Consider the following 13,509-nt stretch of genomic DNA (forward strand, 5'->3'; position numbering starts at 1 on the left):
TGCTTCAAAGTATTCTCTTGCTGCCATGCATATTTCATCCTCATTAGTTCGCTTCAGTACCAACCTGTCTCATAGTTGTTGGTACTGTTTGTATGGTGAAGACGCCGAGATTTATATCTCTAGCCCAGAGCTTTCTGACCTCTCAACCCATACATGTGTCTCTGCTTGGATATCTACTAGGCATCTCAAACTTAACATGTTCCAAACACGATTTCCAGTTTTCCTTCTCTTCCTCATTTTGGTAAATGTCAACTCTACTCTTCCAGTTGCTCAGGCCCAAATCTCAGCGTCTTCTTTGACTCTCCTCTTTGTCTCACACCACATCCAATCTGACAGCAGATTCTGATGGCTCTGCTTGCAGAACCTACCAACAGTCTGACTGCTTCTTAGCGCCTGCACTGTCATTCACTACCGTGCTTGAATAATTAGTTTCCTAACCCTACAGCAGCCAGAAGGAATCTGTTAAAATGTAACTCAGAGTTGCTTCTCTATGCAAAACCCTACATTGGCTCTTCCCATCTTTCAGACAGTGCAGTGCCCCGGAGCTTGCCCTCCATCTCTGACTTTCTTCTTTGCCTTCATTTGCAGTTTTTTGCATCTGCCAGGCTTTTGTCTCAGGCCTTTGTACTTGCTGTTCTCTCTGCCTGGAATGCTTTCCTTCCAGAACCTGTCAGTTACTTCCTTTAGGTCAAATGATTTCCTTAAATAAATTAGCAATTCCACCATCTCCTTTCCCCAGCCTAATTGGTTTCCATAGCACTTATCGCCAGCTGATGTACTATGCATTTACTTGTTTGTTTATTGTCTGCTCCCTCCCCTACTAAGCTGTAAACTCTCTGAGATTAGAAAGGGGTATGTATCCTGTTCATACATGTATCTATCACTCCTAGGGCAGTGCTTGGCGCCTAGTAGGTGCTCAGTAAATATTTGCTAGAATAATGGAGGACTTGACAGGGACTCTGCTCTGGACGTTGATGTTTATTTGATGATCATTGTTACAGCTTCAACATTTAAGTGTCGTGGCCCAGGCCCTGGGACCCCAGGTACCCTACTCTCTGTGGTCACTCACTAGTTGCTGGCATCTGGAACTGAGTAGTTCTAGCGGCTCTTCTACTTTTCTCTTTGAATGACATCAGGTTAACAAAGATGGCGGGGTAATACATTTGGTCAACCTATAGAGAATTACACCCTTTAGAGTAGCTCAGACATAGAAAATGACAAATTGAGTTTTGGCTTAGACTTCTGCTTTTAGTCAGAGCTACTTTTCCTTTTCATCTAAGACTCAGATTCTAAGTGTTTTTAGAAGGGTTTTTAGAAGGTTTTAAAACTCACAGGAGCTCCTGTGAGTTTTATGGTTCTATTTTTCCCTTGATATAATTTGTACCCGTGGATTAGAAGTGCATTATGAATGCTTTTGGTTTTTCATCTATGTGTGAAGTATAATTGTATTAAGTAAAGTATAAAATTCACCCTGTCATTTCCTTTCATCAAATGCTGAGAGCTTATGTGCTGTGGTTGCATGTTGCTTTGAATCTTGGAGCTCTGCAAACTGAAAGAAACCCCGTCCAGCTTATCTGCTTTTGAACATGCTGTGCCAAAGTAGTAAGCTTTACCAAGTATTCCTGCATATTAAAGATTACTGTGGTCCAAAGAAGGTTCTTTTTTGTTCTCAGCATTACATGAAATAAAACTCCTTCTATATGTTTAATTAAGTATGCCTGGGGCCGGCCCCATGGCCAAGTGGTTAAGTTTGCATGCTCCGCTTTAGTGGCACAGGGTTTCGCTGGTTTGGATCCTGGGCGTGGACTTGGCACTGCTCATCAAGCCATGCTGAGGCCACGTCCTACATACCACAAGCAGAGGCACTCACAAGTAGAATTTACAACTATGTATTGGGGAGCCTTGAGGGAGGAGGAAGATTGGCAACAGTTGTTAGCTCAGGTACCAATCTTAAAAAAAAATTATGCCTTTACAGTTTTAAGGGGTAGTTTTTCTGTTGCAGAGGTAGAGCTCATTCTTGTGAATTTTATAGCCAGATGCATTTTTTTTTCCTCTCGGCTGTAGCAAATCTTGAGCTTTTGCTTACTAGTTTGTAATGTTGCTGTTTGTGTGTGTGATTTAATAGCTTTATGGAAATATAATTAATATATAATTTAGCCATTTAAAGTGTACTATTTAATGGCTTTTTGTATATTTACAGATATGTGCAACCATCACCATAATCAATTCTAGAACATTTTTTCCACCCTCAAAAGAAACCCCATTACCACCTCCCCTCCCCCCTTTCTGGCAACCACTAATCAATCTACTTTCTGTCTCCGTGGATTTGCCTTTTCTGGTTTTTTTTGGTGTGTGTGAGAGGAAGATTCACCCTGAGCTAATGTTTGTTGCCAGTCCTCCTCTTTTTTTGCTTGAGGAACTAGCCCTGAGCTCACATCTGTGCCAGTCTTGCTCTGCTTTGTATGTGGGATGCCCCCACAGCATGGCTAACCAGTGGAGCAGGTCCACACCCGGGATCTGAACCCGTGAACCTCAGGCCCACTGAAGTGGAGCCTGCAGAACTTTAACCTCTCAGCCATGGGCCTGGCCCCAGGGATTAGCCTTTTCTGGGCATTTAATATAAATGATCATACAATATGTAGTCTTTTGTGACTGGCTCTTTTTACATAGGATAATGTTTTCCAGGTTCATCCATGTTGTAATGTGTATCAGTATTTCATTTCTTTTTATTGTTGAATACGTCCTATTGTATGGATATACCATATTTAATTTATCCATTTGCTTGGTTTTTATATTTATCTTTTCTACTCCTCGTTTTCTATTTATGACCATGCTTTGAGAAAATGAGTTTAGGAATTCTTTCCACTGTCACACTGGAGACTTGGTTTCATAGGCATTTGGTTTCCCTTGTACTTGGCATTGTGGACACCAGGTTTTCTCTTTAGTTGTGTGATAACAGAAGCATCCACTTGGCCCCATGACTGGAGTAGGTCACCAATGAATAATATTGTTCTAACAACCTTCAGGGCTTGCCAGGAAACATCAAGATTTTCAGGATATTTAGTTCTGTTTTCCTAATTCAGCTTCACACATCTGTGTAATTACTATTTCAGGCAGTGCTTTGAATTCAGTTTATTTCAGAGAACAAAGAACATGCCACAGTGTAGTTTTTGTAATGGTGTTAGCTTTATGGATTCCATATTAATCAAGCATAATTTTGAATAAAGCAAGACAGATGCTTAACCCTTTGAAATCTCTATGGTAGACAAATAATTTTATTTGTTTAAAGCAGTGGTTCTCAACTATGAGCAGCTTTGCTCCCTAGAGGATGAATGGCAACATTTGGAGACATTTTTCGTTGTCCTCATTAGAGCAGTGGGTTATGCTATTAGAATCGACATGGGTAGAGACCAGGGATAATGCACAGGACAGTCTGTCCGTCCCTCCGTCCCCCCAAAACAAAAAGTGATCTAGCCCAAAACGTTAATCATGCCATAATTGAGAAGACCTGGTTCAGAGTGAGCAGTTAATTTTCCTTAACCCCCTGAGTAGAAAAAGACACAACTGTAGGCAATGTGCAAGGTAAAAAATGCTGTATATAATTGGCAAAAACGTCATATTTAACAGTGCGGGAAAGCAATTGCTTGTATGAGTGTGTTTTTGTGTTCTTTAAAGAAAGGGAAAATTTTTACTTTTGAAAACTCCTCGGGCACTTTATCTTTGGGAATTCCTTATTCCTACTTCACATAAAAAGATTGTGGGGGCCGGCTCCGTGGCCGAGTGGTTAAGTTGGTGCACTCCGCTGTGGCGGCCTAGGGTTTGGATCCTGGGCGCGGACATGGCACCACTCGTCAGGCTACGTTGAGGCAGCGTCCCACATCCCACAACTAGAAGGACCTGCAGCTAAGATATACAACTGTGTACAGGTGGGGTTTGGGGAGATAAAGCAGAAAAAAAAAAAGATTGGGATCAGTTGTTAGCCCAGGTGCCAATCCTTAAAAAAAAAAAGATTGTGTATTGTTTGTTATTTAATTTTAGTTGAGTTGTTAATTGTAACCTAGAGTTTTGCTGTTCTGGATACTTTCCCCACCTTTTGCAGGTCCTATGTTTTGTTAATTTCTTCCAAAAGACATAATAATAAGATATTTGTCAGAGTCCACTAATCTTAGTTCTCTCAGTGTTTTTCCGAAGCTTTTCAAGGAGTTGAGAAAATGCTGCTGTAAGCGTTATACCCAATTCTGATTAAGGCACATTCGTTCTGCACCTCCTTCTGTTTTGATACCACAGAGGCCGCTCCCTGAATTTGACTTGTGCATCCTATCTTGGTTATTTAAGAACTTTCAATAAGATGTGTGTTCCTGGAATAAGTATATAAACTCAAGATTTATTGAGTTTAAATATTCATTAACTCTGAATGTAGAGAATTGTTAGAGGGGCATTTGTAGCCATTTGCTCATATGGTTGGATTTGGTGGGGTGGAAGAACTTCACACCCGTTTATTTTCACGTGGAAGAACTGCTCTTAATGCCACGTCAGTTTCAGATGAAACGCAGTCTTCTCTCTGCATGGGTTCACAGATCTGCTGATCCCATATTTCACTGTTACCTTGCAGCTTCGTCAGTGATTCTCTGGCATATTTTCAGGTATTCTCTGCAGCAGGTTTCTGTTTATGAGAATGCCTTATTTCTTATCCAGTGAGTACAAGTGTTAGAGTGACATTTCCCTTTCCAGAGCAAATGTCATTACATTTTCTTTCCCAGGATGTTGATACGAAAGGGAATAGGAAAAGAAAATGGATATCCCTTTGAAAGCAAGCCTCTCGGCTGTAGCATGCTTCTTCAGTGTTCTGTTGCATGTCGGCTGCAGCTGCTTCTCTGGGATGCAGGGCCCAGCAGAGGGGGTAGCTTACTTAAGTCTTCCACACTTGGACCGTCTCATTTTGTTCCTAAAGGAGAATGCTAAAGCATATGTTGAGACACAGTAAATGCAGAAATGGCAATGGTGGAAGTTCTTCAGGTGCTTTGGTTCCTGATTTACCCTTTCAGAGATAGTGGATTTGAAAGCAAGCTTGTTTGAATGGCACTAACAACTCTTGATGTTGATATCTCCTGCCAGACAAGACGAATGTTCCCAAAATGCTCTTTTCATCTCAAGAGCCTGCAGTGGCAGCCTTTTTGCTTAGCCTACTGTATTGGATAACTTGGCTTTTAAGGCCATGTAATTTAAGGTAGTACCGCCTTGTAGTTAAGAATATAGGCTCTGGAGTCAGTGGCCTGGGTTCATACCCTACGTCTAACATAGCTGTGTGATTTTTGTCTACCAAAATACGTACTATGTGATTTCTGTCTACTTGCTCAGCCTCTCTGTGCTTACTTTTGTGTTGGGAAAATGTACATAACAGTAGTTCCTACTGATTAGAGTTATAGTTAGGATGTTCCTGTGAGTTTGTTTTCCCTGAATAATCTTTAATCTTTTATTGGACAATAAATTGTATTGTCACTCTTGTTATAGTGAAGATTAAATGAATTAGTATGTGTAAAATGCTTGGCACATATTAAGCGCCTAATGAATGTTAACTGCTTTATTATTTTAGGGGCTTCCATTATCTGTTCCCATCTCTCTACTTAAGATTATTTCCTACTGGTTTTTCCCTCTAGCTACCATCAAGGTCAGCAATTTAATTGAACACTCTTTTTACTGAAGTTCCTTGCACCTGGAGTGTTCTGTCCTTTTTGCTTCTCATTATTCATTCATTATTTATGAGCCAGCTCAAGCACCACCTCAGTTTTTTTGTTAATGAAATATTTCCTTTCCAAAATAAAAGTCCATGATTATGCTCTCTTGATTGATCCGGCTTATATGTGAGAGGGAGGGCAGGAAGAAGTAATTTATTACTCATCTTTATGTGCCAGGCAGTAACTTAACGATCTGAGAATACAGCTGAGGGCATGCCAATCAAGGGCATGCCCCTCAGGTAGCTTCTAGCCTGGAGCTGGAGACATGTGTTAATCAAATCACACAAATCCACATGTAATTACATTTGTGGAAAGTGCTGCAAAGGGATTTAACCTAGTCCTTTTGGATAAGAAAGAACATCTTGAGGAGGTTACTATTGAGCTGTGACCTGAAGAAAGAGTAGGAGATACCTAGGCCAGGAGAGGAGACGAGAATCACCTACAGAAGGAAGAACCTGAGCAAAGGACTCCACTCCAGGTAGGAGGGAGTGTGATGTGTTCAAGGAACTGAGGAAGGATAGTGTGTTGGGCACTGGAGAACGGAGTGAGGCGAGGATAAAAAGAGAAGGGCCTTGTAGGTCATGGTTAGGATTTAGGTTTTTAACAGAAGTAGGAAGTCACTGAGTATTTTGAGGAGTGGATTGACATAATCACATTAGCCTTTCGAAAGGAGTACCTTGGCTGCAGTTTAGAAAGAGAATTGTAAGGGTTCAAAGGAGATTTGAAGAGAAGCCAACTGAAGTGGTTCAGAAAAGACATACTAGTAACTTTAAAGTTGTGGAATTGGAGGTATTCTGAAGTAGATGTGTTTGAGAGAAATTTGTAAGATAACAATGACAGGATTTGTTGATGATAGGATGAAAGGCAGGAAGCACTAAAGATACTGCTTAGGTGTCCAGCTTTCATAACAGAATGGGTAGGGGTGCCAGTCCCTGAGAGAGACCATCTAGAAGGAGGACTAATTTCAGTCCTCTTGGTCCATCCATGTTGTTGCAAATGGCAAGATTTCATTCTGTTTTTTGGCCGAGTAATATTCCATTGTATACCCCCCCTTCCTTTATCCATTCATCTATTGCTGGATACTTAGGTTGCTTCCATATCTTGGCTGTTCTAAGTAATGCTGCAGTGAACATAGGGGGGCATATATCTTTTTGAATTAGTATTTTTTTTTTTTTGGATAAATACCCAGAAGTGAAATTGCTGGATTGTATGGTAGTTCTATTTTTAACTTCTTGAGGAACGTCCATACTGTTTTCCATAGTGGTTGCAGTGAATTGTACTTTAAATGGTGAATTGTGTGGTGTGTGTTATATTTTGATAAAACTGTTTTAAAAAAGTGGTAGAATGTCAGATATGCTGGCTGGTCACATTGGAGGATGAATTGGAAGGAAGGCAAAAATGAACAAAATTTTACATTCACAGGGACCAGTTAGAGGGCAGTTGTATTGATCTGTGTGAAAGATGATGATGGCTTGAAAAAGGCAATTTATGTTTCACTTGGAGCAATGGATAAATTATAGAGATTTTCAGGATATGATTGGTAGAGCTAAGCAAAATGCTTAGCTAACAGCTGAGCAAAATGCCTGGTGTGTAGCTGAGCGTTTGACAAACATAAGTATTTCTTGCTGTGGTTGACTGAAGAAGAATTAGTTGGACCTCACTAGCAGCATTTGTTGGGGGATTCAAGTGTCCTGCAGAATCTGGCTTAAGCAACTAAGATGATTAGAACTCAGGAGGGAGGGATAAATTTTCATGAATAGGTGAGTTTCATGTGATCCAGGAGAAGATATTTTTGTATTTTTACTTCATTTGAGTCAGTTTTACACGATTTAGTTCTTGATTGTGCAATACGATCCCCCCCCCCCCCCCAAGTAGATAATAAGCTCTTGAGGGTAGAGATGATGTTTGGCTATGTTTATCTCTTGCGTAGCACAGTATACTATTGAGTATTATCTACTGTAGTAGATAATAAGTCATGACTGATCTAAGTATATATTATTGATAGTTTACATTTGTAAAGCACTTCACAATCTATAAGTGCATTTTCATATGACATACTTAATTACCTGGTGGTTTAGTGGTTAAGAATTGGCACAGTCATTGCTGGGACCTGAGTTCTTTTCCCTGTCAGGGAACAACACCAGCTGTCTGTCAGTTGTCATACTGAGGTAGCTGCATGTTGCTGTGATGCTGAAAGCCATGCCACTCGTATTTGAAGTACCAGCAGGGTCACACATGGTGGACAGGTTTCAGCAGAGCTTCTAGACTAAGACAGACTAGGAAGAAGGACCTGGCCACCCACTTCTGAAAATATTGGCCCTGGAAACTCTATGAATAGCAGCAGAGCATTTGTCTGATACAGCACTGGAAGATGAGCGGATGATGCAAAAAGATCAAGCAGGGTTCTGCTCTGCTGTACACAGGCACCAGGAGTCGGAATCGACTCCATTGCACTAACAACAAATAATTAATTCTTACACCAGCTCTGTGAAGTAGCTAGTTATTTTCCCTGTTTTACAGCAGTGCAACTGATTCAGAGAGGTGGAGTGATTTGCTCAAGGCAGGATCGCACATGGCAGTGCCAAGAACTTGGATCTTGGCTTCTCAGTCCAATATTCTTACACTTCTGTCATGGGGCCAAATCTCTTGGGACTGCTGAAAGAGTGACAGGAAGTGGTTTTCTTAAATGAGGTTTGGACCCTGAGCATGACCGAAATTTTAGCACTTCATCTGAATCAGTTCTAAGTCGTGTGAGGTGTGTGTGGGTGGTGGTTGGCTTCATTTTGAAGAGGCACAGGATATTTGTAGGGGTTGAAGTACCCGCAAGTAATGAGGAATAGTTCTGTATCATTGACTCTGTTGAAGGCCTTTGACCCTGATTAGGTTAAAACAAAACTAAGCTAGCTGACCAAATTTGATCAATTACAATAAAATGGTGAAAGTGTAATAGGGTAAATGTGGAAACTAGTGAGAGGAATATATGTTTTTTTAGTGAGTGCTAAGGGTATTGCTTTTGGAAATGTATAATTTTTAAGTCTGCTTTGAATATCCTCTCCTTTCAAGCATGATTAATAGATGTTTTTGTGGGTTTTAAAATTTTTGTCAGAAAAGCTATTCACACTCAGTTCCTTGGTCATCGATCTCAGTCTCATGGCTTTAAGAACTAAATTGCCGCTCATTAAGCCATGCTGAGGCAGTGTCCCACATAGCACAAATAGAGGGACCTGCAGCTAGAATATACAGTTATGTACTGGGGAGCTTTGGGGAGAAGAAGAAAGAAAGAAAGAAAGAAACATTGACAACAGATGTTAGCTCAGGTGGCAATCTTAAAAAAAAAAAAAACCACCCACAATTAAAAACTAAATGTTTATCTCCAGCCAGGACCTCTGCCTACTTAAAATCATTTTGTGGTTTTTATAGGCTTCTCGAACTTAACATGTTCATACCTGAGCTTCTTCTCTTTCCCCTAAAACTCATATGATGTCAGCTTCATCCATCCGGTTGCTCATGCAGAACCGTTGGAGTCGTTCTTGACTTCTTTCTCTCACACCTCAGCTCTCAGTTTGTCAGCACATCCTGTTTGACTCTACATCTTAAAAATACATAGAACATAACACTTCCTGCATCTCTACCACTACCATCCTGTCCATCCTGTTACCTTCAACTCTTACCTGGGTTATTGCATAAGCCTCCTACGTCACCAGTCTCCCTTCCTGCTGTAGCCTCCGTCTCCCTTCAGGTTTTTTTCTCAATGGCCAGAGTGATCTTACACAGGAGTCAGATCAGCATCATTGGCTGTGTGGACTTGTGTGGATTCTCTCTTCTTAGTTTCCCTTCTGTAGTCTGTGAAGTGGGGATGGTGACTTCTCTCTGGTTCACTTCACTGAGTTGTTGAGAGAAAGAATCTAATGAGATCATGGCAGGGACCTGCTTTGTAAACCCCTTGTTGTTATAAAGATACTGTTGTTGTATTGTCTACCCTGTAGATCGTTTCTAGCAAATTGAAATAACAACTGCCCTTCTCAGTGCCATCTGGTACCTCTCTGGGTCCCTTTCCTTAATATTGTTGTATGTTGGTCATTGTATAATGAGGCTCAGAAAAATTATGATTAGTATGGTAAATGCAGAGGAAAACATGTATCCCCACTGAGCTACGTTTTAGAGCCAAATGTAAATTAATGGATTATCAATGTTCTTAGTTATCTGAAAGTTGGGTACACATACACACACGATTTCATTTTGTGGATGCCTTCTCTATTGTTTCTTGAAGTTTCCTTTCTTCTCTGTCTTGGCAGAAGTAACTCAGATTTCTTTGTAAATAGAAACACAGTATATGATTTTGTAGTGAGTAGTATTGAATATATCATTTAGACTTCTTATTTTTTCCCTTTTGAGTGCTGAAATATTTTTACACAATTTTCTGGAGGAGTTATCTTGTTAACCCTAGAGAGAATGATCTTTTTTCTTAAATTTATCAGAAGTACGTCTGTTCTGAACTGCATCCGAGAGGTTTTCAGCCTAAGCTCCTTGTTCTTTTTAGACTCCCGGTAGACCTTGGTTGGTATGTTTTCATTGTTAAAGAGGATGTTTTAACAACTGTGTTAGCTGATAGTTTTCTTTCTTGTATGATTGGCTTCTTCGTGCTCTAATCTTAAGCCCAGTGGAGAAAGTAATATGTCTTTCTTTGTATTTTCAATTGCTAACACTAGTGCCCTGCCATGACTTGAAAGTTTATTACTTTCTGTTTAGCAGATGATTCGTCTAGGCAGAACTTTTGCAGGCACTAGAAAAACTTTTCATTTTCTTGAAATATGTTTAGAAAATTGAAATCCTATCTGAAAACATATTTCCTATGCAGAAGGAAGCAATCTAGGTTTGTGCTACATGCTTTTATCTTTCTGACTTTGATTATAGATTGTCAGCATTGTTGTTCCTTCATTGGTCTATCTCCCAAACGTTGTTAACATTTTTAATTTTCCTAATTTTTAATAATGCCTAAGGATATTTGAAGTGCTTATGGGGCGGTCTTTTCTGGTATCAGGTGTGACTGAAGAATTTTGGAGAGAGTACGTGTTAGTTTTCATGGTTTTGGCATGACCAAAGAGACTTTTCTCTGTATCTGAGGCATATAATTGCAAACTGATTTGTCTCTTGTTGTCTAAGTAAAGAGGACCAGTCTTTTGTGTGTCTATATATGTTATTTCCTATCTGGCTCTAGTAACATGCGAAACAGATGGTTCTCACATTAATCAGTTGTCTACTTTTTTTTGTCTTAGAGCATTGAAGGCGAGGACCATGAGTTTCCCCCTCACTGTCTTTAGTTCTGAACCTGATGCATAGATAGTGTTTGGTGCAGATTGTTGAGCAAATGAGATGAGATATTGAAGATGATGGCGAAAGATAAATTACTGGTTATTATGACTATTGTAAAACTTATTTGTAAACAAAACAGTTTTTTTCCTCCTATAAAATTTTTATAAGATTGTGTTGGGTTGGAGTTCACTCTTCTCATTGTAAACTCTTTAAAACGTCAGACTTTCCTTGTTGGGTTTAGTTCTAGGGAGGAGTTTATTAGGGAAACTATTAATAGTGGAAATTTGGGGGAATGTAAAAACCACCTAATATTCCCTAAAGATAGAAGGTTGTTTTTGGAAGTTGTTATGTTTTGTTAAGGCAGAGAGAATATTATCTTTAGAGAAATCATTTTTCCTGGAAAATAACTAAAATAGTAGACTTATAAGATGTCAAAAATTATAATTGAAAGCAAAAGAATCTTGCTTTGAGGTTATCAGTTTTCAGTCAACTCATTTATTTTTGAGAGGAGCTCTGGAAATTTGGAGAAGTGGCTAGAAAGTGTCTTCAGAAGAGTATAGTATGAGACATCTTGGAAAATCTTCCAAGACTATCCAAATTTTTTTTAGGTGGAAATAATTTTTACTGCAGGTTTTTCCCTTTTAAATTAATATTGTGGATTGTGAAGCTCATTATTTATAATTGTAGCCATAGTATGTTGTCTACTAGGGAACACTTTTTCCTTGAAAAGGAGAAAACAGTTGGTGTACAGAAAGTATAATTAACTCTTATGAATTAAGACATTTTCCATTATTGGTGTGCTAGAAAATCCCAAACCATATGCCAGCTGAGGTAAAAGACTGTATATATTTAAATTTTATATCACGTGTCCTAACTTTTTTTCTATGGCCTGTGAGACGTTTTCAGGGCTAAAGCATGAGTAAGTAAGAGATTCATTTAACAAAACATTATATTAGGAAGGAAATATGAGAAAATGTTAAAGTAAAATCGATTTTTCTCTCTCTGTTTTCTCTCCTAGCATTTTTGAAACATTGGGGTTGTTGGAGTGGTTGGATTTTCCCTGGAATTGAGTGAGAAATTCAGAAGACTGAAGCCCAGGCTTACTGTCTACCTTTCACGGAGGCCTAGCCGTGAGAGGACAGAAGAAGGCACGTGGCGAATCATGACAGCCGACAAAGACAAAGACAAAGACAAAGAGAAGGACCGGGACCGAGATCGGGACCGAGAGAGAGAGAAAAGGGACAAAGCAAGAGAGAGTGAGAATTCAAGGCCACGCAGGAGCTGTACCTTGGAAGGGGGAGCCAGAAATTATGCTGAGAGTGATCACACTGAAGATGAGGACAATGACAACAATAGTGCCACCACAGAGGAGTCCACGAAGAAGAACAAAAAGAAACCACCGAAAAAAAAGTCTCGTTATGAAAGGACGGATACTGGTGAGATAACATCCTACATCACTGAGGATGATGTTGTCTATAGACCAGGAGGTAAGGAGTGTTACATTTGGGTCCGTACAGTATTTGTGGTGGAGAAATGATACCAGCACTTAGATACCTCTTCACATGTTAAGGAAGGCATGGAACCCAGAAGAGCAGATAGTGGTTTTGGGTAGGAAAACTCAATGTAGACCCGCTTTTGGTCAGTTGGATTATACACTTCCTGCTGTGTCTGCCTCAGCTTGGTCTTCTGTCCTGGCTTGTGCATTTTTCAGTACTCTCCTTGTTTTCTCATGCTGCTTGTTATCTCACTTCACTATTTTGCTCAGTAGTGTTTGTTTTTTGACTTCCTCCTTCCCCCACCTCCCCCGCTCCCCCAGGAAGATTAGCCCTGAGCTAACATCTGCCAATCCTTTTTTGCTGAGAAGAGTCGCTCTGAGCTAACATCCGTGCCCATCTTCCTCTACTTTATACGGGGGAAGCCTACCACAGCATGGCTTGCCAGGCGGTGCTATGTCCGCATCTGGGATCCGAACCAGTGAACCCCAGGCCACCAAAGCGGAATGTGCGCACTTAACCACTGCGCCACCTGGCTGGCCCTCTCCTTGCTTTTTATCTTCAGCAAAAATTAGGATGTAATGACCCTGCAGAGTGGAATACATGGTGGGACAAGTAAACCTTTAAGATTCCTGGAAGCAGGACATTTTACATTGGCTACAGAAGTGATCAGAAGCTAGAGAGGTATTTTTAATGGCTTTTAGACCAAGGTTTATTTCTCCTGATAACCTCTTTTTCCAAAAATTTGAGCTTAAGGCTCTCTAATCAATGATAATAGATGAAGCCGACTAACCTGCTTTGTTTTCCGAAAATGTACTATGTTCATTCAGTATATTGAATTGTATAGCATTGTTCAGAGAGAGACAGACCTGGCTTTCAGATGAGATGCAGGGGAACAAGTGATTCAGAACCTGTTGGACACCAACAAATCTTCCTTTTTCACTTGATGTATTGTGTATATTAAGATA

At 40.0% G+C, this 13,509-nt stretch overlaps 1 protein-coding gene across 3 annotated transcripts in view; it reads left to right on the top strand.

Moving 5' to 3' along the window:
* The window catches only part of RERE (arginine-glutamic acid dipeptide repeats), a 404,029-nt gene that overhangs the window by 125,907 nt on the left and 264,613 nt on the right, over positions 1-13,509 (top strand). For all 3 annotated transcript variants that reach the window (XM_046660504.1, XM_046660507.1, XM_046660505.1), the window contains one exon: positions 12,067-12,535. In XM_046660504.1, the coding sequence (XP_046516460.1) occupies positions 12,211-12,535 (325 nt within the window). In that variant the 5' untranslated portion in view covers positions 12,067-12,210. The remainder of the gene's footprint in view (positions 1-12,066; positions 12,536-13,509) is intronic.

This window comes from Equus quagga, chromosome 5 (assembly GCF_021613505.1).
Source record: "Equus quagga isolate Etosha38 chromosome 5, UCLA_HA_Equagga_1.0, whole genome shotgun sequence".
Taxonomy (NCBI): Eukaryota; Metazoa; Chordata; class Mammalia; order Perissodactyla; family Equidae; genus Equus; species Equus quagga.